Here is a 25,546-nt window from a genome sequence, read left to right as displayed (position 1 = left end):
ATAATTTGAAGATGCTCAGTTAAATCTGAAATTATTTTACTGAGAAAAACTTATTAAAATTAATATAGCTATAAAACTAAAATGATGCTTATCTTCTTATAATTAAGGCACTAAATTGTATGCCATAAAACATGTATGAGTAGAAGAAAATAGCTATACATACATGGTTTTGAGTTCTTTTCAAATCAGAGATCATTAAATATTTGCCACTTTAATAAGATCCTCAAAATCCTAAGTTAAACAATTTTTACTTCAAAAAATACAGCAAGGCATTAAATACACTCCATATGTAAACACAATCAATTAGATTATTTTCTACTTCCAAATGTCCGTAAAATTGTAAATGCAGCAAGCTTATTGTATCTTAAAATACTACCACCCTTTAAAAGCTGGTATCAAACATAGTAACTTCTCTGACTTCATAGAAATCCTTATAACTCTGAATCAGTAGGGAGAAGCTTAGAATTGTACTTTGAAATCAAATTCTGTTGACACTAATTTAGTCACTTAGAAAGTTTCACCAAACTCTCAGAAAACAGTCTTAGTTATTAGCAAAGTTATGATCATTATAACTAATTATAGTGTTTACCCTAAACGTATCCTTAAAGAAATGCTACCACATTTAGTATATAAACCCAACTATCTTACCCCTTCAATGCTTTCTGAATCTTTATAACTTCCATGAAGAGCTCTTCTCACCTTTAGGGACCACTATAAAGCCACTATTATGACATACAGCTAGTAATTATTGAGGGCTTACCATATGTCAAACACAGAAGCTTAGAGGTTACAAACATTATCTTGTTTAATCTTTAAAGAGCCCTACAGGCTAAGTGTAGGGCTCTTTAAAGATTGCCCTACACTTATGAATGACACTGAGACAATGGATGTCCTAACTGTCTTGCTTTACATCCCACAGGTCAAGCGTTCATATGAACATAATCCTTTCAAGTGCCATAATGGGAAACCACATCTTAGTCCAAGAATGCTACTCTTGTTTAAAATTGCCTTCAATTCTTTGTCTGAGGGCAGTTGATTCATCAGCAGAAAATGTCTCATTATTTTATATTTATACCTCATTTTGAACCCAAAATGGCACTAACCAGCTTATACCCATCTTACTCCTCCACACTTAACTCTAAATAGCTTTTGGCTCTTGCCAAAAATCAAGTCACTGTCCAAAGAATTGAGATTTACAACTGCTAGAGTTCTTCATGAGTACGTCATAGGTTCTGAAGATACGTCCACGAGAGAAACCAGAAATGTGTTTTAAATAACAGCAGCACAGCTCCCGCTGTCTTGGTTGGAGGCTTCTCTATCAGTAAACCTTTCCTTACTCAAAAAAATGAATAAAACAAATAAATAAATAAATGATTCATTAATAAATAACAGTAACACCACTGGGAAAAAAAAAATGATACTTCTTCATATAACAAAACCCAATCAGATGGATACATTTCGGGGTGTGGTTATATGAATGCACAGATTTACTTATTTATTTAAGTCACGTAATAGCTATATATCCAAAACGACTCCAGGGTTATGAGGGGCTTACAGACATTCCTTTAGTTGAAAACTTCAATAACTCCTCTAACAAGATGGTTTTAAGCGCCTGTTTTTAACCTATCAGAGGAAAGGCTTCCATCTGACTTGCTGTGCTCCCTGCTCTCACACTGGTGCTGTGGAGACGACTCCCTGCCAAGGCAGAAACATGGAAAAGTGATTATGCAGCAAGTTGATGCCACTGCTGTGGGTTCCTTGGTTCATTAGAAGACTTTCATGAGAAAGCCCACTCCCCTTCTTTCCTCCTAATTTGCTTCAAGCTTCCCATTGTGAGTCTGATAACTAGCTAAGAGACATTTAGTGGTAAAAATCTAGAAGCTAGATTGGCCCTGTTAACAACCTCCACTAACAAAACACTACAAATGCGCTCTCTGCTTAAAGGGGTTTAATGGTACAGAAAGCCTGCCATACCCCAAAAAACCATAGCTTTAAAAACATTTTATAAGAGAAAAATAAGATTTTGTAAGTTGTATTTTATAGTTTAAATACAACTATAAAAATGATCCATCCATAGGAAGAAAACAATTGATAATAGTTTTTATTATAGCTTCAGTTTCTCCCAAGAGGAAGCAAGCTGATAGAGGATTTCAGTAATTAATAACTTGTCACTTATTATTATATCCCCACTTGATGCCCAACCCTCAATCCATAGGAGTAATATGGTATACACTGAAGGTGTATTTCTTCAATTCCTTAAATTTTAGTGTTTAAACTTGCTATCAGTTAAAAAATTTATCCTAGGGTTACCTCACTGCCATGAAAAGAGTATAATCTAAAATTTTAGTTTTTTTAAACAATGTTTATTCATTGAGAGAGAGAGAGAGGGTAACATAGATGTGTTATCCCACTTATTTATTCATTCATTGGTTTATTCCTGTATGTGCCCTGACTGGGGATCAAACCCGTTAACCTTGGCATATGGGGATGACACTCCAACCAAATGAGCTACTTGGCCAGGGCCTAAAATTTTAGTTTTTTAAAAACAATTATACTTTTGCCCTTACTGGTGTAGCTCAGTGTGTTGGGCATTGTCCTGCAAAATGAAAGGTCACTGGCTTAATTCTTGGTCAGGGCACAGGCCTGGGTTGCAGGTTTGGTCCTTGAATGGGGCACGTGCAACCAATGGATGTTTCTCTTCTCTTCTGTCCCTCCCTTCCCCTCTCTCGAAAAATAAATAATAAATAAATAAAATCTTTTTTAAAAATCATACTTTTGCTATATGACGAACCTTCCTGAAACTTGGGAATAAAAAATGTTCTTAGGTCTTCACATTTGTAAATTTCATCTCCTATCAGTTCAAATGTTCCTTTTTATTATTTACTATTAATACAAGTTAACAATTTCAGGAAATAACCCCCAACACAAGAGTTAAGCTGAAAAGACCAAGTTGTTCTCATTTGAGATGAATTTTAGGTAGTTAAAAATCACCTATATTCTAAAGTGGTCTGATGAAATCTTCCAGGTTCTTTGGTTCTGTCCTCAACCCCTCCCTATTTTCTTTCTCTTTAAGGATATTTTCTGACATCCTGAGTGTTGTGCACTAATAACTAAGAAAACATAAGCAGCTACATTAGACCTCAATTTCCTCTTACACACAACTAAGATCCATCAAAAAAACCCCAACTGCACAGCAAAACAACAGTAACAAAAAAACCAACAACCAAAATCCTGTCCTCTGTAAGCTTAAAATAGAGAACAAAATCCATACAACACATAAAGGTTTTCTTTTCTTAGTTTCCTTCCAAAAATAATGAACATTTTGTACAGTATCCAGTATTTCATAAAGCACTTTCGCAATCATTAATTTGCTCCTGTCTTCCTAAGAATACACATTTAGAATTTTTGGACTTGAGGGAAAAGAGGGAGACTGCTAGTCCGTTAACTCAGTATGTCATTACTTGTTTCACAAAAGTCCCCTAACTGGCCTTGCCAGCAGTCCCCTGGCAGCCAGAACTGAGCCAACCTGTCCTCTCCTATTAGCTAATCCTGTCAAACCAGGCTGGCCGTGCAGCAGCCCCACCTTTGCAGCCTCCTGTACCTTACTCCCTTTTACCGACTGCTCAAAGGCATGCAGCTCAAAGTTCCTGTGTGTGGTGTCTGCCTTTGTTAACATATGAACATAAAATATCTATCTTGTCATCATGTGTTGAAAACACAGCGTAACCTCTGAAGCCTAGCTCACATGTCAAGTCCTGAAAGAGGCCTTCCCTAAATCCCCCCGCCGGAGATCATCCGGGTCACACACCACATCACAGTGCCATGTATTACCAACACCGCCCTACTGTGCAAGACCAGAGGAGAAGAAACCTAATCCTGTGCCCATCTACAGCCCCAGGTTACGCTAACAGGCTGTCTCACAGGGTAGGTCCTCAGAAAATACCCATTGAATGAATAAATGATAAATGGAAAATGATTTGGACCATTTGAAATGAAAGATTCAGCTAAAAAGATGACTGACTTCAAAATTCTAATTGGGGCCGATTTAATTTTGTTTTTAAACTTTCTTGGCTTACTTTTTACTTAAAATTTTTTACTTCATTTACAGCAATTTAAAATGGAAATATTTCCTATTTTAATAATATAGAATCTCAAATATACATAAAAGTTCAGAGAATCCTATGATGAGCCTATCAACCCAGCTTCAATAGTTATCAGCCCATCAAAGCAGACTCATATAACCAGGAGGAAATGCAGGTTAATTTGGGCCCCAAAAGACATAGCCAGGTGACCTGCCCAATGTCACAGAGCTGCTCAGTGACCCACAGGAACACAAAAACCTACATACCCCAACCCCAAACACAATGTTCACCTCCCTAAATTAGGACCCCTAAGAGACATGAGAAGCTATGGTGATAGGACTGAAAGGGAGCCTTCCCTCAATTAATGTTTGATTTAAAAATGCATGAGAAATATTTTAGATAGAAACCTTACTTTTGTGATACGTAACAGCAAGATAGCAGCAGGCTTGTATATCACAAAAATATCTCCACCCTGTTTATATTTGCCTCCAGCTGAACAGTACCTACCACACGTAAATTTCGTGTGATTAGGCTACCTTCCTTCAGTCCTTGCTATGGTTTTTTACAGTGTTCCTCCACCTACACGGCAGCCCTTTCCTCAGAGCATCAGGGCTCCACTGTCTTCTGGGAGCCACCCCCTTTCAGAAGGAGGAAAGCCTCTCAGAATGGGGAAAGATCTGATGGTGGTAGGGAGGCCCTCTGTATCTTTTCAGTGGGGAACAAAAGGACTGAATGCAACAGAGGCTCATATACTCAGTCCAACATCAACTTTGCTAGACAACCTTTGTATCCTAGATGCCTAGTATCAGCACCTGCGGAGGTGAGAGAAGCCTCAGGTCCATCAGCATCAGATTTTCATCTCCAGAGACTGGCACCCCCTACTCCTCCCCCTCACTTCCTTCCGAGTCTGATCAAGGTTCGGGCTCTCACTTACTCAGCGCAACATTAAACCAGAACTCCCTTCGTCTGCCCCAAGGCTTCAGATATATACAGCTGGATGTTTGGGGTTCATGATAACCTTCGTGCAATTTTTCCTATTGTGGCTCCCTATTGCATTCTGAGACAGATAATTGTGAGTTATGTGTAACTTCTACCTCTGATAATGCAGTTTCTGACTAAGGGGATCACTAGAATACGATCTTTGTTAAGAGAAGTATTAACTATGTGGTGAACATTCATTCAAGTAAGTATCTATCTACTGCTGCTCTAGATACAAACTAGAATCTAGAAAAATCACTAGGTGATAGCCATATGTTTTCTAATTTTATTTATTTATTTTTTAGAGAGAGGGGAAGGGAGGAGAAAGAAAGGGAGAGGGAAATCAATGAGAGAGAGAGAAACACTGATTGGCTGTCTCTTGCATGTACCCAGACAGGGGACTGAACCTGCCACTTAGGCATGTGCCTTGACCAGGAATTGAACCGTCAACCTTTTGCTTTGTGGGACAGTGCCCAACCCACTAAGCCACACCCGTCAGGGTGATAGCCATATGTTTTTAACTACATATGTCAATACTTGACCAAAGCTAAGAAAGCAAACAAATGCACTAAATGAACCATCTTAGTCTTTCCAAAAAGAAAAGAAAAAAGAAAAGAAAAAAAAGGATAAATTCTCTAGATTTTAACCAACAAATAAACTTCTGTCCACTCTAGGATTATTTAAGTCTTTTCGAGCAGAGGAAAAGCTAATTTATGGCAATAGTTGAGAACATAATTCTACTGAGGTTTGCATTAACTACCTTTGTTTTATGGATATTTCATGAGTCCATACATAATTCAACCCAACCCCACAAAACTCTTCCACAACTCATTAACAAATAAATAATTATCATCAGAAAGATCTTGTTGAGCATGATGCTTTATCAAACTGAAAAAAAAAAATGCATGTATTTATTAAGTTATTCAGTCTTCAGGTTTCTGAATAGAAAGCATTTGCAGTGGAAGCTTTTTATTACATAAGCCGCACTTCAGGTCCTTGTCAGGTAATTTAAATGTGTGCTGACAGGCCCTGCTGACAGCTCATAAAATTTCACAAAATTAGTTTGTAAATTCAAACAAAAGATATGGCAGCCTCAATTTTGGGAAGCTCACTTGTGTGATCGTGATGAAGATCAAGCTACCGTTTCTCAATGTAGAATTATAAAACTAATTGTGTTCAGTATCTTTAATATAAAACCCTTTAAAATCGCTATTTCTAGCACTCTAAAACACTTCACCCTGGCTGGTGTGCCTCAGTGGATTGAGCGCTGGCCTGTGAACTGGGGTGGGGGGGATGGGGGCGGGGCGGCTGTTCACTGTTTCCCAGTCACGGCACATGCCTGGGTTTGTTGGCTGGGTCCTCAGTGGGGGACACAGGAGAAGCGGCCACATGTTGGTGTTTCTCTTCCTCTCCTTCTCCTTCTGTTCCCCTGTCTCTGAAAATAAGCAAATAAGATCTTTTTTAAAGAAAACACTGTATTTTAAAAGTGGGTGTAGCATTACTTTTACAAAACAATTCAAGATTTTTTTTTGCAATTTGATTTTATATAATTTTATCTCAAAAGAAAAAACTATATAAAAATTAAATACTGAAGTATTTAAAAGGTAATTACTGATATTTGCAATTCACTTTGAAATACACTGAAAAATAAGATGGAACAACAGATGAAAATATAGACAGATATGTGATTACAAAAGTAGAGTAAAATGTTAATTGTAGACTCTAGGTGGTGGGTGTATAGATCCTCACTGCATAATTCTTTCAACTTTTCTGTATATTTGAACATTTTCATGATATAATATTGGAAAGAGAAATAGTTTAACATCCCTAAACTTGATGCTTACAGGAGCCTTTGTGCTCTTAAGATTAAGAACTAGTAGGAAATATAATAGCACAAAATGATGTAAGAAATATTATATGACATAGAATACAAAATTATTAATATAGTATTACGATAACCATGTAACACACATGTAGAAAAATAACAAAAAGAGCTATTCTAAAATATTAATAAAATTGTCCTAGGGTAGTAGGGTTATGAGTTATTTTCCCACCTCTATTTGTCTAACTTTCTGTGCCATAATTATATTTGTAATGTTTTCTATGCACATATAAATACAACACATATAGCCTTGGCTGGTGTGGCTGAGTGGACTGAGCGCTGGCCTGAGGATGGAAAGGTTGCCAGTTCAATTCTCAGTCAGGGCACATGCCTGGGTTGTGGGCGAGGTCCCCAGTTAGGGGGGTTCGAAAGACAACCGACAGATGTTTCTCTCACACATCAGTGTTTTCCTCTCCCTCTTTCTCCCTCCTTTCCCTCTCTAAAAATAAATACATAAGTATTCTTAAAAATATATACATATGTATACTGAAGAATGGTTTTGTGCCCTGACTGGTATGGCTCAGTTGGTTGAGCATTGTCCCGCAAAGCAAAGAGTGGCTGGTTTGATTCCCAGTCAGGGAACATGCATGGATTTGTGGGCCAGGTCCCCAGTTAGGGCATGCACAGGGGGCAGCTAGCTGCTTGATGTTTTTCTCTCACATTGATGTTTCTCTCCCTCTCTTTCTCTCTCCCTTCCCCTCTCTCTAAAAATAAATAAATAAAATCTTTGAAAAAGTTATTTTTTCAAGTATAAAAAAAGGGGGGGGGGACTGGAGTACCTAACTTTAAGAAAATAAAATATATTTTGTTAAAAAAAAAAAAAGGACTTTGGGTTTACCTAATTCCCTGTCACATCCTCGCCTTGGATTTTATTTTCTTGTTTTTGATTCAAATACAGATATATGAGTCAACTGGGAACATAAATGCCCCAGATCAACAACATGGTGCATCACTTTTTATTCACGTACTGGTAATGTATTCAAGTAATGAACAGACTTAGCTGACATAGCAAACTGCAGTGCCTTATTATTCTTAGGATTCATACACAGAGGTAATATTCATAATGCAAGAAAGCACATAAACCACTTTAGAATATAATGTATAACGACAGTGGTCTATTTTGTTAGAGAATCATTATGAGCTAAATCAAGTGTCTTATACATGGGCCTCTTTCTTGACTCTAGCCTAATTTCCTCTACCTAGGAGATTCCAGTAGGTTGAGTGCTAGTCATCTTGAGATGGCAGCAAGAACCATGTTAAGTCACCAGCCTCCTTGAGTCACAAGGGGCCACGTGGGTTTGAGACCAAGGCACTGACTTAAACAAGTCGCTTCATGTCTCAGAGCCTCATTCTCTTGCTCTATAAAAGCTGGAACTGCTGAGGTCTCTCTCAGGGCAAAAATTCTCAGACTTTCAGGCAACAAGGAAAACAGGCTCCGAGAAACTGAGCAGGGAATAGGTCTCCTTGAACTCTACCCCGCCTATCCCTGGACACAGAATATCTGGCAGCATAATAACATGCATACTCATGAGGAAAACAGCTCCATAGAGTGCTCTGCCGCAAAAGTACCTTGAGATATGACATGGAAACAAGCAGATGTGATGCCACCCCGTATGACTGATCATGAGATTCATCCGGATTACAGGGCTTTTTTGAAAAAATCTAGGCTATCCCTCCCCCTTGACAGACTCTAGACACACTATTCATTTTATTTTTCATTTCATTTCAAAGATTTGAGTAAAGATGGCAGAAACATTTATTAAATAGCATTAAGAAAAAAACAAAGATAATACCTGGATATATTTACTGTTTTCTTCTCATCTACTTTAATTATAAGTGATTTCTTTCTAAGACTAGTGGATGAAGGTTTCATATCAGAAGCTTTACTTTCATCAAGGTGGTTACTGGAGGAGTTGCTCTCTTTCCTGTCATCCCTTTCTTTCTTTCTTTCCATCTTCTGTTTGTCGTTAGAGGTTCTGAAATCAACACTTTTATCTGAATGAGCAGAGGCAATGGAGTGTTTCTTAGATGATTTTGAAGGACTTTTATCTTTCCCATCTTCAGTCTCTCTCTGTCTTCCAGCACGTGAGCAACTGGACTTTCCATTGTCATTCTGAGGAGTGCTCTTTCTATCTTCCTCCTTAGAGTATTTCTGAGTTTTTCCATCAGACAAGTCCTGGTCCCCATCTGAGGTCTTGCGGCGTTTGTGGCGAGAGTCGCTGGATGCCCTGGTTGATGAACTGGTCTCCGAGGGTCTCTTCTGAGCATGTCGATGAGCTTGGTACTTAGGGCTGCGCTGAGCTCTCTTCTCTTGGTGAGGCGAAGGGGGATGCCTCGGCTTGCTCTGAGGGTTTCTGGACGGCTCTCTGTTGTCATGCCTCTCCACGCCTGTGTGTCTTGTTGATGTGTGTCCATGTCTTCTGTAATCACGATCCTCAGTATGCCTGTGGTGACATAAAACAGTTTATACTTGCACTACAGAGAATAAAGTGAGAACTTATATGTGTGGAATGTTGGGTAGCATGGCTTTAAATGCAGAATGCAGTGGGCAAAGTTAACCTATAATCCTTCAAGCCAACTCATAGAGGTTCATTAGAGAGGAAATGCCATCTTATTTTTAAATATGCAAGTAACTTCAACATAATTTACTCTAAAATAAATACTTCACTCCTACCAGTTGAACTAACTACATTATAATGCTTTTTATCTTTTCAGAAAAAAGCTTTTCAAGGTGGTTATCTTCAACTATAAAGTAAACACACTTTTTCACTTGAGGCTTTATATCAGATTACCCAGGTTTAATGTTTTCTTATACCTCTTCTTAAAAGAGCTCCTTTTCTCAACATCTTCAGAGCGTCTTCTAAGAGAGCGAGAATATTTTTCATCTCGTGTCTTCTGGGACCTCAGCTCATCTTCACGCTGCTTTCGTTCAAATCTAGAAGAATCTTCTGTTGACCTCTGAGGTGATTTTCCTCTTTTTCCACTTCTTCTACCTCTGTGGTCATAAGGAATAGACCTTCCTCGCACGTGCTGAGGATAATAATCCCACTGATACTCTGGGTAGTATCCACCTTCTGAGTATCTGGACGTATACCTGTTACCATCCTCTCTTCCTGGTGAATATGCTTGGTAAGGCTTATAAGAATAAAATTTGTCTGAAGAGCTTCTTGTGTTTGGAGAAGATGATCTACGTTTATGATATCGGTAATACGTATTTTCACGAGAAGAATTCCTTGATCTCCTCTGTCCATTCTTGTGCATTCTCCAAGTGGTGGATCTGTTCAGATCCTTCCTATGGTCAAGGCCATGATACCCATGAGAACTTCTTTGCTTGTAGTGTTCAGACTTTCTAGGTGCTGGTGATGAAGGCCTATAAACAAACACAGACAAGTTTAGTTCATTTAAAAACAATAAAGTACTCACTGAAACAGAGAACGGGCTGACAGTGACCAGAGGGGAGAGGGGAGGGAATTTCAGGGGAAAAGGGGAAGGGTTTGCAGGAACCAGTACAAAGGACACATGGACAAAAACAAGGTGGGGGTGGAAATGGGAGGGAGGTGGGGAGGGAGGTGGGAAGGCTGGGGGGTGGGCCGGGATGGGAGTAAAAGGCAGAAAATTGTACTTGAACAACAATTAAAAATTTAAAAAAATACTCAAAAATTAAAAAAAGAAAAAAAAAACCAATAAATTACTTGTCTTAACATGACTTACCCAAATAAAAGATTTGTTTTCTACTGTTCCTTCCACTCAAATTAAATTCATCAATTTGCTATATCCACATTTTAAACTGTCCATGTGGGGCTCTGATTATGCTTGTTCCCATTCAACAAGCACTCTCTTTCCATCTGAACTAATGTATCCGCTGTTCAAAAGGGCTGAGAACTCCCATCCTGCTGGGAGGAGGACCAGCTTAGGCAGAGAGCAAACTCCATTTTGGAATATTACTGACGGCAAAGTTCTGGCAAAAGGACTGGTTAGCAAGAGCTTACATCAGGTTCAATGGTTAGGTAAAAAAAGGCAGAAGGGCAATGAATCGACGCTTCTCTCTTGCATTGATGTTTCTCTCTTTCCTTTCCTCTCTCTCTCTCTAAAAGCAATGGAAAAAAACTGTCCTTGGGTGAAGATTAAAAAAAGAAGGAAAGGAAAAAGGCAGAAGGAGGGCTGAATTCATACTAATAAATATGTAGGAGAATGTCTGGCCAACTGAACATAACCTCTGAAATTAAAATAGATTCTAAGAGTTTAAGGCCACAAAAACCCAAACTCAGTTCCAAAACTGACCCCAGTTTTTCCAACCGTCTGTTCTCTCTACTAAGGCTGTATCAAGGTACAAAAAATTCATCTTTCAATGGTGTGTGGAGGGTTGAGGGGGGGGAGAAGAGAGTCTTAAGACTTGAACCTCATGCTTAGTTCCTCCATAAATATTATCAACATAGGTAAGTTGCCCTTCTCTCCCAGACCTACTATATTTTTCAGACTATAAGACATGCCCCCGCAAATTTGGGAGGAAAGGGGTGCGTCTTATAGCCCGAATGTAGCTTACCTGGCTCGCAGGGGGGCGGGGCGGCATCACAGGTTATTAAATATTTTACCACATTTTTTGCTTTGAAATTTACCCCCCTATTTTCCTCCTCTAAAACCTAGGTGTATCTTATGGTTCAGTGCATCTTATAGTCCTAAATATATCGTATTCTCTTACATATGAAATGAAAGATGTGTAACTTTGGTGAATGTGAGTGTTTACGCTGCTAAAATCCTCTCCAGGGACAGCACATCCTTTCTGTAGCTGCCTTCTCTAACGCCTCAGCACTGTCAACATCCAGGCTTTCACTCTCACTGAGGAGGAAGACTTCTGTATCCAGAGAAAGCAGTGGGTCCCAGTTACTTAGACTTCAGGATAAGAGAGAGGAGCCCTACAATCTGGAGCACAATGAAGTTCCATTTTGCCCCTGGAGACATTTTCTCCCATCTGACCTGTCCAATCTCCCCATCTCCTTCCTGAGGGTTTAATGTCTTCTAGTCAATGAAGCTGCTTGCTGCCCTTGCAGCTTTGTTATCACCCCCTCTTCAGAAGCTGCCTCAGAGTTAGAACCATGAGTAAAAACTCTTTTCCATTTGGTGACCTGCCTGTGTGCTCCCTGCAGGAAAGTAGGCAGACTCAGCTTCCCCACATGATATTGGGATTTACATACTGGACTTGGCAATATGTCCCGGTAAAATCACCAAGCTAGATTGGTACTGGCAAGTGTGTTATTTAGCCGAAGCTGAAGCTCTGTCATCCAGCTGGCTGCACCTCATCATTGCAGCAAAAAGCAACTGGAGCCTCTGAGGACTTTCTGGAAGGTTTAACTTCTTCCACTGCTAGCAGCCAGAGGCAGAGGTTTTCCAGACTGGACCAAATATTTAATCTCTTACTTTAGTCCATACCTCATTTTGAATACACTTTGATATGATATTTCACTTCACAGTTTTATTGTATAGAACCCCTTTCTTCTGAAGGGGACTGCTGGAATGCTTGCTATCATTTTTGGTTCTCCTAAAGGAAAAAAGAGACCCAAGGAGTCTTGGGAGACAATTTTCCGTGGGTCCCTCCATTCAGCACACGTTGTGAGCAAAGGCACTGACAGCTTTCATTCCAAGGCAAACAGCCTGGGAAGAGGGAGCTAGGGCCTCCCCCAGGGGCAGAGGGCCTATTTGTTTGACATACAGGATAATAAGATCATGTCTTCTCCAATGCGAAAGCCCCTCGTGGGACTTGGGTTCCTCAGCTGTGTCATCACCCCAGCACTAAGTCTGACAGGTTCTTTTGTGCCCCCACACCAGGGCCTACCACAAAAGGGTGACACAAAATGGCCTCTGTGATGCCCTCCATGTTAAAAACATTTGCTTCTTTATATTCTCCTTTTTTTTTTTACAGCTCCTCCCCATTACAATTCAGTCCTATAAACTCCAAATTAAAATTGTTGAAGAAATGATTGATTAGTCATTGTAGAACCATAATGAAAACAAGCACAATGGCCAAGTCATATTAACAGGAAAAGTCTTGGTCTGCCTTGTGTGTGTAATTATTGTCCTTTTTAGGAGTCCCAACTCTGTGCCTTTGCTCCTGTTGTCCCCCTTAACTGGAATACTTTCTCTTTTTTTAATCTTCACCCCAAGATATATTTACTGATTTCAGGGGGAGGGGGGAGAGAGGATGGGGGAGGAGGGAGGGGGGAGAGGGAGGGAGGGGGAGAGAGAGAGAGAAGGAGAGAGAGAAACCAACATCAGCTGCCTCCCATACTCGGCCCTGCCAGGGATGGAAGGATGGAACCCGCAACACCTTTGGGTGTATGGGACAACGCTCCAATCAAGGGAGCCAACCGGCCAAGGCTAACTAGAATACTTTTCTTCTCTCTTTCTGCCTTTAGAAGTTCTACTCATCCTTAAATGGACAACTAAAATCTCATCTCTTTTTTAGACTTTCTTAGTATAGCCCCCTTTTCCCTCCACAAAAGCAGAATTACTCCCTGCCTGTGGATCCACAACACTTTGTCTCAATGAGTTGTACCACACTTTTCCCACCTGTGATGGTGTCAATTTCTCCAGCCAGCCTGTGTGCTTGCTGAGGGCTCTTAAGGTTTTGTATTTGCCTTTGTAGCCCTAGAACTTGCCAGCAAAAGATATACAATAAGTACTAGTTGAATTCTTGCAATCTAATTATATATACATGCTTCATACTACCAACTTGGAAAAAAGTGAGTTGAACTACAATTGAGCTACGTAAAACTCTATATTATTCTGCCATGAAGAAATAGGAAGCTCCCAATCTTCTAACTCCCAATTTCTTCAAACATTGATTATCAAAAAATAAAATAAAATGCACCCTCAAAAGTTCTAAACCACTTACTGTTACAAAAACATGGAACACTTTCAAAGATGTTTTTCACTTTCCCTGGCTGTGGCCACTGTGTTTCTTTTTATTATGGATTAATTCTAGCTGCGGGCTGTAATTAAAGAAAGCTGTCAACTCCTAGAAATACAACCTCTAAGACTGTAAAGCACCTACTGTGAATAACCACATCCTGTGAGCTCATTAAAATAAATTCTTAATGATGTAACAGAGTGCAGCAAGGGGAGACCCCAAATAGGGATTTGTAATGGGGTCCAGAACTCAGGGTGTCCAGGAAATATTTTTAAAAATGTAGGATGTTCTCTCCCCCACAAGCCTGAACTGGGAGATGTGACGCATGCAGCAGGGCCATTGAGAGTTGTTCTGCATAGCAACAGTTTTGCAAATAACCTCAGGTATGGTCATTTAACATACCTATAAGTTTTAACTGATTTCACTGATACCTTAAATAGCTGTGGTCGAGCTTTGAGCCAGGGAGATGGGAGTGACTTACACCCAGATATAACTGGGAGGCAACTCCCCTGGTTACAGTGGCCTGCATGTGAGCTTGGAGATGATTCGCTCCAGGCCATGGGGCCATACCTGCCTGGACTTACTATGGCAGCCCAGAAAAGCTGGAGAAATATGGGAATGCTGGCAGTTGTAGCCTATTGTGGGAGGAGTCAGAAACAGGGGGGAGTCGGAAATTGGGCCGCAGAGGAAGATTGGTACCAGGATTTAAATCCAGCCTGGCTGCCATGCTAGGAGGGGCCCATGCGGCTTTAGAGAAAAAAAGGACGGACCACGCGGTTTTTGGTGAGAAAGGGAGAGCTACGCGGCTTTGAGGCTCCCTTTGCCATGCAGCTTAGGAATCTGGAAAGCAAGATGTAGCAGTGATATAGAACTCTCTCTTAGCAGTATGGAAGAATGCAGGAGAGATGCTGCGGGAAGGAAAGGGGTGAAAGGACTCTTGCTGGTAGGCCATGAGAAGGTGCCACACAGATTTGGATTAAGAACTGGAGATCGTGGTGGTGACACAGCTGATGGTGCTAGGAACCGAGGCAGGCCTGCCAGCTGAGCATGGATTACTGGGAAGAACCGGGGGCGACCTGAGCCACGGACCTCTATTTCTTTTCCTGAGATATGGTACCCCTGACTGGGCAAAGCGGGAAGGAAGGACTGTGTGTTTTGGGGTATTTTAAGGAACTTTGGGATGTTAATGAAGACATTAAGTCATTACTCTAAGTCTGTATAACCTTTGAATAAAGAATTCCTTTCCTTTTCACCAATCTCTGACATCGAGAGCTGTAATTCCCTGGCAACAGGCAGGCCAAACCTAGTACAGGGAGACCCTGGGAGAAGAGGAGGTCCATTCAATAACAGTATATTGCCCCCCTTCCCAGTCTCTTCTATAACAAGGATACTAGTGAACTGAAAGCAAAGTACATCTCAAATCCAAGCTCGCCCTGCTAAACTAAGAACTGCTCACCTCTGTTTCTTCTTGGGAGATGATTTGGAGCGTGACCTCGCCATCTTTTCTTGTCATGCAAGTCACTATCCACTTTTTACACTGCAAAGAAACACAGTGTTAGCAAGTTTATAGAAAGAGCCTGCGATCTGCTCTAAAAACAGTGAATGCCATGGGCCAAAACATTACTTAGGCCTACTACGCCTCAGTTTCCTCATCTGAAAAATGAAGATGATAATAATAGGACCCACTTTAGTGCAATGCTCTGAGGATAAAATTATTAAATCAGGGGTGAGCAAACATTTTCTACAGAGGGCCAGAGAGTCACTATTTTAGGCTTTGCGGGCCAAATGCAGTCTCTATGCATCTTCTTTTTTAAACAATCCTTTAAAAATATAAAAACCATTCTTAACTCAAGTTCCTCCCCTCCAACACACAGACAGGCCCCAAATACCAAATGCAGTACAGTTTGATGATTCCTGAGTTGACTCATGAAAAGAACTTAGAAGAACACCTGGCATACAGCAACTGCCAAGTGAGTGTTCCAAAAGAGGAAAAAATTACCCAGAATTCTTCTAAGTACAACCACTACTACCCTCCTGTCTTTTGCCATGTACACAGACAATTCACGTAATCAGTCAAAATGTTTAAGAATATCTGACGGTATTCTCCTGCTTTTTAAATTGTGAAATAATAAGAATTACAATGCCCAATTATAGTACTCGACTACCTACCTAACTTTCACTGGATAAATATATCAAAACATAATTAACCATGATTAAACATTTAGCTTACTTCTGATTTTTCCTAAAATAAAGCCAAATAAGTACATTTTAAAAGACAGACTTGACTTCTTTAAAGGTATACTTCAATCTTTAAAAGGAACTGATGGCTTCAGGAACTGAATTTTAAAAATTCCGGAGTGTTGGTGAGGATGTGGAACCACAGGGACTCTCATATACTGCTATGTACACATATACATAAGCATAACCAATTTGGAAGGGGCTGAGAGCACCTGGTAAAGTTGAGCACGCTCATATTCCACAGTCCAGCAATTCCACTCAGAGACATACCTTAGAGCAATGGTTCTTAAACTTCAGTGTGTGTCAGAATCACCTGAAAGGCTCACTGCTGGGCCTTACCCCAGGGCTGGGCCCCACCTCTAGCATGTTCCCAGGCAATGCAGGTGCCCATGTGCTAGTCTTGGAACTGTAGAACTACTGATTTAAAGTGGAAAGGTGAAAGTCACGGGAGAAAATATTTACAAGTGAGATTTACTGACTACATGATAAAAAGAAGTGTTAGGATATATTCCTTTGCTAATATTAAAATTAGCTTTATTGAAATTCAAACTATTTACTCAGAATGGGTGAATCTTATTGCATACAAATTATACCTCAAAGCTGCAAAAAAAAAAAAGGCAACCTTTGGGTGATACAAATGCTCTAAAGATTAGGTCAGAGAAGTAAAGATGGAACTGCCTTCCCATTCTTGCGTGGGCCCTCATCAATCTGGCTTTCTACTCCACCACTGCATCAAACTGCTCTAGTCAAAGTCACTAAAGAAATCCATGTTGCTACATCCAATGGTTATGGCCCCTCCTCCTTCTCCTGGACCTACAAAGACAGGATAGTAACAAGCTAGAAAAATTCCTTAGCAAGTGAAATAGGGAAACAGATAGGTAGATGGGTTGAACACAATGGTTTAGCAATTTACAAGCCCAGCAATTGACAGCCAGGTGCAGATGTTAACCAGGGCGGAAGGCCCCTAGCGCCTGGCAGGGGGCAAAACTGGGAAAACAAGACTTACCCCCAGGGAAACCTCTCCTCCCCAGGCTTTCTTCCTGGAGATAACATTGAGGTCTCAGAAAAGTAGCAAAACCAGGTGGGTAACACCAGAACCAACTGCAATGATGAGAGATTCCTTCCTTGTCACTGACCACCTGCCTCGGTGGAAACCATGACCCCGAAAGGGCATACCTGGAAATCTGACGGAACATTCTGCTGAAACCCTCCCAGTCCTCCCCTAAGATTCCTGTCTGCAAGAGAGAGATAAAAGCCTCAAGACAAAGAATCCAGGCAGGCTATAAACATGTCCAAGAACAAACTCCTGACTTCCCTCCAAAACCTGCCCCTCCGACAGCCTGCCTCACCTCAGTAAATAGCAGCTATATCCTTTGAGTTTTCAACAGACAGGAAACATAAATGTCCAATAAATATAGAAAAAGATAACCAACCCTACCTAATCAGGAAAGTAAAATTAAAACAAGATACCATTTCATACTTAGGAGATATACAAAAATTTTAAAGTTTGATATCCCTGTGTGTTTATGAGAAAGTGGAAAAGGAGTTTCTCACCTGAGGAAAATTCCTTCCCCCAAAACCCTGAAGCAGAAAGAAAGTCTAACTAAATCTGTAGTCCAAACACAATACATATAAGCTGCAGCACCTAAGGATATTTAAAAACAACAAAAAACCTCACCTTAAATCAGAAATTTTAAAACTTCTTTAGAAAACAAAAATCAGTTCTCTCAGAAGTGAAAAATAACAAGGTACCCAAAACAGAATAAACCCAAATGATAATTTAATAAGGTACACTGAAGAAAGTCATGAAAACAACCAAGAAAATGAAAATGATTTTACAGAAGATGGAGAGTAAGTGGGGGAGACAGAAGACATAAAGAAGGAATAATATTTGTATTATTATAGTCCCAGAGCAGAAAAACTAACAATAAAACTGAACTAATATTAAAAACTGTGATTTAAGAAAACTTTCCAGAAATTAAGACCTGAATCTACATACTGAAGGGCTCACCAGATACTTGGGAAAATTACCCCTAAACAATCAATTCTGAAATATAGTTTAGTAAAAACTATTTGATTTCAAAGTTAAAGTCCCCCAGAACTTTAAGTAACAAGAATAAATAATTTACAAATCCCCCCAAAATTAGACTAGCATCAGATATTTTAAAACCAACCACAAAGTATAAGGCAACAAAGGATCAGCATTTAAAATTTAAAAAATAAAATAAAATCAATAAAAGTAGATGTGAACCAAGGATTTTATATCCATCAAGTTGTCCCTCAAACATCAAGGCTACAGAAAGAAAAGCTTTCAACATATAAGAACATAGAGAATTTCTGCATTTACTAGCCCTTCTGAGGAATCTACTACAGGATGAGCTTCATTCAACCAAATGATGACCCAACTTTGCTGAGAAAACATCGGCAAAGTTGACAGTGAGCATTTTAACATAATGGAAGTGTACATATAAGACATTCAAAGAAAGATGGAGATGAGGGTGGAAGACTAATGTAAAATTATTGCATATTGTGACAGAGTAGAAAAGTTACTTACAACTAAAAAAATGGGAGAAGAGACAGCTAAAGAGAATAGTGAAAGCTCAAATTGTTGTGTAGGTAATAGCTGGGTTTAAACATACTGAGGGGAAAACATAATAAATCAGATATTGAGAGGTTAAACAAATCAACACACACTGCAGGGACACCTGGATATCCTCAAGCAAAAGAATTAAGTTCCCCCTTTCCCCACACCATATGCAAAAAATAACTTAAAATGGACTAAAACCCAAGTTTAGATCTTTAGGTCTTTGGTCCCAAATTTAGGACCAAATTTAAGAACTAAAATTATAAAACTTAGAGGGAAACATAAGGATAAATAATCCTTGTAACCTTGGATCAGACAGTGGTTTCTTAGATATGACATCAAAAACAGTAACAAAAATAGATAAACTAGGCTTCATAATTAAAAGCAATTACACTATAAAAGATGCTATCAAAAAAGTAAAGAGAGGGAGAGCAGGGTGGGTGGGGTGGAATGGGAGTAAAAGATAGAAAATTGTACTGCAACAATGATTAAAATAAAATAAAATAAAATAAAATAAAATAAAATAAAGTAAAAAGACAACCCATAGAATGGATGAAAATTTTGTGCAAGTCATATCTGATGAGGGATTGTATCTAGAATATATAAAAAACCCTTACAATCCAATAATAAAAGACAAATAACCCAATTAAAAATGGGCAAAGGAGCTGAAAAGACATTTCTCCATAGAAGATACACAAACACCCAATAAGCGCATGAAAAAATGCTCAACATCACTAATCATTAGGAGAATGCAAATCAAAATCACAATGACATACCACTTCACATCAAGCAGGATGGCTAAATTCAAATAGTAAGTACTGAAAGGATATAGAGGTAAGAGAACCCTTATACTGCTGGTGGTAATGTAAAATGATGCAGCCACTTTGAAAACAATCTGGCAGTTCCTGAAGAAATTAAACAGAGTTACCATATGCAACAGCGTACAAGGCAGATGTTTCCAAAAAGATGGGAGGGGTGGCAATCCTGGGAAAAGGCAAGGCAGAATTAAAGCCCCAAAGCATTCGTACAAAGACAGACGCTTTTTTTTTTTTTAGATTTTATTTATTTATTTTTTTAGAGAGGGAAGGGAGGGAGAAAGAGAGGGAGAGAGAAACATCAATGTGCAGTTGCTGGGGGTCATGGCCTGCAACCCAGGCATGTACCCTGGCTGGGAATCGAACCTGCGACACTGTTTCGCAGCCTGCGCTCAATCCACTGAGCTACGCCAGCCAGGGCTGCCAGACGCTTTTTAATGCTTAAAGCCACAATTCAAGATGAAGACAGAATAAATTAAAATATACATATTCACATGAATGTGACATAGCAACCACCTTTATAAAACAAAAACTACAAGAAATGGAAGAAGACACAGAGAGAAACACACTAATAACAGCATACTTTAATATAGCATTCTCAGTGATATATTAGGAGAACCAAAAAGATTTAAACAGTGTAATCAATGGGGTAAATCTTAAGGATATTGAGCAAACTCTACACTCCAATACTAGAGAATACACATTCTTCTAAAGTGCCCACACTACATTCACCAAAAATAGCCATATAGTAGGTCACAAAGAAAACATCAGTAACCTCCATAAACTAGAAATATTACAAATAATACTCTCTAATCATAATGCAATAAAACTGGAATTTACTAACAAAAAAAAAACAGGCCCTTTTCCACCTACAAATTAAAAAATTTCCTATTAAGCCATTCCTGGTATTCTGTAGCTAAAATTATTGATTTTTAAAGAAATAATGACAATGAAAGCACTACACATAAAATTTCATGATATGATTTGAAGTGGCAAAGGAAAATTCATTGTATTAAACATAAAAATGAAAGAATAAAAATCAATACATTCAGCTCTGGCTGGAGTAGCTCAGTGGATTGAGCACGGGCTGCAAACCAAAGCATTGCAGGTTCAATTCCCAGTTAGGGAACATGCCTGGGTTGCAGGCCACGTCCCCAGTGGGGGCCACGGAGAGGCAACCACACATTGATGTTTCTCTCTCTCTCTCTTTCTTCCTCCCTTACCGTCTCTAAAAATAAATGAATAAAAATCTCTAAAAAAAATCAATACATTCATTTTCCATGGTAAAAATAACCTATAAAATAACAAGGTAAACAAAAAAAAGGGAAATAATAAAGATAAAAGTAGAGGAAGAGAATAGAAAACTAGATCTAAGTAATAATTCAAAATTTTGTAGTTTGTGAAAATATTAAAATAGATGAAGCACTATGTAACTTAAGAAAAAAGGGAGAAAGCACAAATATACAAAATGAGAAATGGCAAGGGAGAAATAACCATTTAAATAGAAAAAAATTTAAACTGCAAGCAATTACTTTGTAGCCCTCTTATCTAACAAATCTGAAAATCCACATGAAAGGGAAACTTTGCTGGAACAGTACAAATTACTAAAATTAACCCCCATAGAATTAGAAAGCTTAGACAGAACAATTTCCATAGATAAAACAGAGAAAATTACTAAGGAAATAAAACTTTATTCCAGGAAAAAGCATCAGGTCCAGATGATTTCACAGGGGAATTTTACCAAACCTTCCAATACCAGATAGCCTCCGTGCTTTAGAAATTCTTCCAGAGCCTGTATATCACACACAGAAAATACCAAACTTACAGAAACACCAACCATTCGCAGAAGACACACTAACCAAAGAGACTAAAAGGTACACCCTTTGAAGAAGTAGGAAACCCTGGAGGCATAGAATCTCAAAAACTAAAAAAGGACCCTTTCAAGAAGATGGCGCCCAAAGCGAAGAAGGAAGTCCTTGCCTCTCCCAAAGCCCAAGCCAAAGCAACCACTTTGAGGGCAAAGAACACAAAGCTGAAAGGCGTCCACAGCCACACACAAAGAAGACCTGCAGGAAGGCAAAAAATGCAATGCTGAAATGCATCCACAGCCACAAAAAAAAAGACCCCCAGGTCCCGCACGTTCTGACCGCACCTTCTGACCGCACCCAGCTTCAGCCCGCCAAAGACACTGCCGTGGCTCTGAAGACTGTCTAAATACCCTTGGAGGAGGGCCCCCAGGAGAAACAAGTTTGACCACTAAGCCATCATGAAGACTACCCCGCCCCCAAATATCTTAAAAAGACAGAAGACAGCCTGTGTTCATTGTGGATATCGAGGCCAACAAGCCGGAGATCTAACAGGCTGTGAAGAAGCTCTCAGACATCCACGTGGCCAAGGTCCACACCCTGATCAGGCCAGATAGAAGGCTATGTCCGACTGCCTCCGGACTATGATGCCTTGGTCACTGCCAACAAAATTGGGATCATCTAAACTGAGCCCAGCTGGCTAATTCTAAATATAAAAATTTTACAATGAAAAAAAAAAAGAAACTAAGGATGGAGGTGGAAGCGGGTATAAGGGAGATAAAAGGTAATGAAAAAAATAAAATAAATAATAAACTATTAAATTTTAAAAAAGGATGTTTCAAGAGAGCAGACTTTCATGTCAAAAGCTGCATAGAGACCCAATAAAAGGAATGAAAAATGTAAGCAGGAACAACTATAACAGCATAAACAATAAAAATATTGTTGTTGTTGTTTTTTTTTAAGAACGGAAAGCCCTGGCTGGTGTGGCTCAGCAGATTGAGCCACTGACTGTGAAGCAAAGGGCTGCCGGTTCGATTCGCAGTCAGGGCACATGCCTGGGTTGCACGCCAGGTCCCCAGTAAGGGTCGCGGGAGAGGCAACCACACATTGACGTTTCTCTCCCTCTCTTTCTCCCTCCTTCCCCCTCTCTAAAAAATAAATAAATAAAATCTTAAGAAAAGAAAAAGAAAAATGTGACCACACAGCTTCAGTCGAAGGTAAGGAAACTGAGAAAGCTAATTAACTCCTTCTAACAGTCTAGCTGGAAGGGGAGGAAATAAACTGGGTTGCTGCTGGATGATACGGGTCTAAGGGCGTAGCTTCGCTGTTGGTAAGGAGGGACTATACATGTCTGGCACTGAGGGTACATTGTAGAATGACAGTAATAATAGAGATGCCTCTAGGTCCAATTAGTTTAATGTTTCCTTGATTCCTTATTATCCCCTCCACATAATATAGTCAATTTCTCCCAGTGTTCCACATTTACATATTACCTTCTTCAATGGTCCAAACTAAATTTTTATTTTTATCAGCAGTCCCATTTTCTGTTAATTTGGCAAACAGTGACTGACTGGGGGCTAGGCATGCAAAGTTGCAAAAGACATAGTTTATTTCCTGGAGATGCTAAATCTTCAGTAGGTAACAAAGATCACAGGAGTGCCAGTACTAAGTGTGTTACAACTACTGTCTCATTTAATCCTCACATGCCTTTAAGGAAACTGGGATTACCTCCATTTCCTAGGCAAAGAAACCGAGCCTCAAAAAGATGAACCAATCTGCTCCAATGAAGGACCTGAAACTAAAGTCCAGGTTCTAACACTTCCCCACCTTTCAACTCTACCTTCAGAAAAATGACCCTGAAGGCACTGCTTGGTCATTTCACATATGCTTAGTCAGTAGAATTAGCCTTTAGCACACTCCGGAACAGTTGAATCCTGCATTACATCTAAAATTGCTGTCTAGATTCAGAAAGCAGCTTTTATGCCCTCTAACCTCCTGGACATTCTGTAACTTATAGGACACAAAGACTATGTTTTATTTACCTTGATTCCAAGGATTAAGTTTTATTTAGCTTTATTACATCTGTCCTCAGCTTTATATATAGTGCTTTTAAATATTTTCTCCAACATTTGTGTAAGTTCATTCATGCACCTAATTTTATAACTTTGATATCATTTTTAATAGAACCTGGGACAGCAGCATAAAAGTTCAAATTTAAGGAGTGAAAGAGTATGGGGACAAATTTGAATTTAGATATTTCCTTTAAAAAAATCAAGATACTTTTGTGCCCTGAAATTTTTACAAGATGACTATAATTAGCAGCCAAAGTATATTTAAATGTACTTTTTCATAAATGCCTCGTTTGACCCTTAAAACCATCCTGTAAGAAAGATAAGACAAATGCTCTCTAATGTCTAATTCAGAGTTGAGGAAAGAGTCCCTTAGGAAAAAAATTAGTGACTTGTGCAATGTAATCTGATACACTGGAATTCACGGAAGTCCTGACTTCAAATCTCCTACTCTGCAATGCTTTTGCCTCATCTAGATACTTTCTTTAGTAAAGTGGTAAATGTGGAATAAAAGATGAGAAACTGAACTGCTATCAACAAATAAGGATGGGGGAAGGATAGCTAGAGGAAACATCTGCACACGGTGGGAGAGAAATAGAAAGGGCTCAAGTGTTTAAATGTTGCCTTTAGCTAGGGTGTGGAGAAGGACACCTACAGATTGTTGGAGGTGCAAAACAGCACATCCTTTCCAGAGGGAAATTGAGCAATTCACAGAAACAGACCAACAATTCTATCATCTAGGAACCTACACTAAGAAAGTAATCATAGATATGCAGATTTACATTTCTCCAACAATGCATTTAAGTAATTAAAGACTGGGAACGGCCAACTAAATAAATTACTGAGGTCATACAAGGGTATGTAGTCAGAAAATAAAAAGGTTACCAAAGAGTATCCACTTTAGAGCAATACACACATTCATCACTGCAAAGAAAAGGGCTGGAGAAGTGTACACCGAGTGCAACCACATTCACAATTGTTATGCGGAACGGTTAAACAGTGTATCTTCTTTGTAATTGTATATTTCAGGGTTTCTAATAAGACGTTTTAAGGCTTCAGGGGGGTATGGAACAGGGGGACTTTCAAAAGAATATTTTAGTAGCCATTTTTAAAAAAACATTTTCAAAACGCATTAGTATATACCATTACCATTAAAATAGCACTGGATTGTAACGTTGCATACCGAAACTTGTTGTTAACCAATGCCACCTCAATTTAAAAAGTACCGTTGAAACATAAAGCACTCACGAATCCACACCCAAGCCCTATTCTTTTCAAATCCCAGTCTTTCATTCCTACCAGCTGGAATTCAGAAAAACGCTACAACAGTTGCCTCGCCAGAAGGCATTGAAAGTCTGAAAGACATTCCCCATTTCTACCTGTAGTTTTTACTTTGTTCCAGAAAAGAAAAGCATCACCTAAGGGGTAGCTCTTAACAGCACTTCGGCAGGAAAATATTTGGGAGGATAAGTTTCTCTCCCATTTCTTTCCCTCCCAAAGGACAATCCTGTCAGTGACTAGCCCAGTTTCCTAATACACACTAGAGAAGCACAGATGAAGCCGATTTTCAGTGTACGTTTCTAAAAAGACAAGTTTAACCCTCCAGGGTAAAGAGCAGCCTTCAGTACTCATTCTGGAGGAAGATGCTACAGCGCGGCAGGAGCGCCCCTGGAGAAGGACAAAGCGGGGGCTCCTCCGCTCGGGTCGCTCAGGCAACGCGATCGCGGCCGCATCAGAGACAAGGGCACCGTCCCCGGACACCGCTCCCCGAGTCCCCACGGCAGACGCTCCCAAGCACCGGGACCGCACACGGTCCAACGACCGGGGAGGACCGGAGCCGTGGCAGCAGGTGGCGGGATCGCCGAGCCTAAGAGAAGACACCAGTCCAACGGCCAGATGTGGTGGCAGGGAAAAACGGTCGCCCGGCAGTCCGAGTCCGACCGCGGCATCCTCTCAGCTGCCTCACCCGCCATCCCAAGAACCGCCCCTCCCGGGCGACTGACACGCCCTCCCCGTGAGTCGGAGCCTCCACGCCCCCTCCGCCCTGCTAGGCTGCTCACCGGTCCCCGAGATCCAGGTAGCCGCCGCCGCCGCCGCCGCCCACTGAGGCCTCGCCCTTACCACAGCAACCGCATTCAGCAGCAGCTGTACCACTAGCCGGGCCCTGAAACCGGAACGACTTCCTTCCG

The 25,546-nt window shown here is 40.0% G+C and overlaps 1 protein-coding gene across 1 annotated transcript in view; it reads right to left on the bottom strand.

Moving 5' to 3' along the window:
- Positions 1 to 25,546, bottom strand: part of BCLAF3 (BCLAF1 and THRAP3 family member 3) — a 51,770-nt gene extending 26,224 nt beyond the window's left edge. Inside the window, exons 1-4 of the mRNA XM_045856105.1 lie at positions 25,418 to 25,546; positions 15,303 to 15,383; positions 9,758 to 10,312; positions 8,736 to 9,386 (exon numbers count right to left, since the gene is read on the bottom strand). Of these exons, the coding sequence (XP_045712061.1) occupies positions 8,736 to 9,386; positions 9,758 to 10,312; positions 15,303 to 15,346 (1,250 nt within the window). The 5' untranslated portion in view covers positions 15,347 to 15,383; positions 25,418 to 25,546. The remainder of the gene's footprint in view (positions 1 to 8,735; positions 9,387 to 9,757; positions 10,313 to 15,302; positions 15,384 to 25,417) is intronic.

The sequence above is a fragment of the Phyllostomus hastatus genome, unplaced genomic scaffold (genome assembly GCF_019186645.2).
Source record: "Phyllostomus hastatus isolate PE091 unplaced genomic scaffold, TTU_PhHast_1.1 phas_scaffold_12, whole genome shotgun sequence".
NCBI lineage: Eukaryota > Metazoa > Chordata > Mammalia > Chiroptera > Phyllostomidae > Phyllostomus > Phyllostomus hastatus.
The sequence above is the reverse complement of the archived record's forward strand: the minus strand, read 5'-3'. Positions and strand labels throughout refer to the sequence as shown.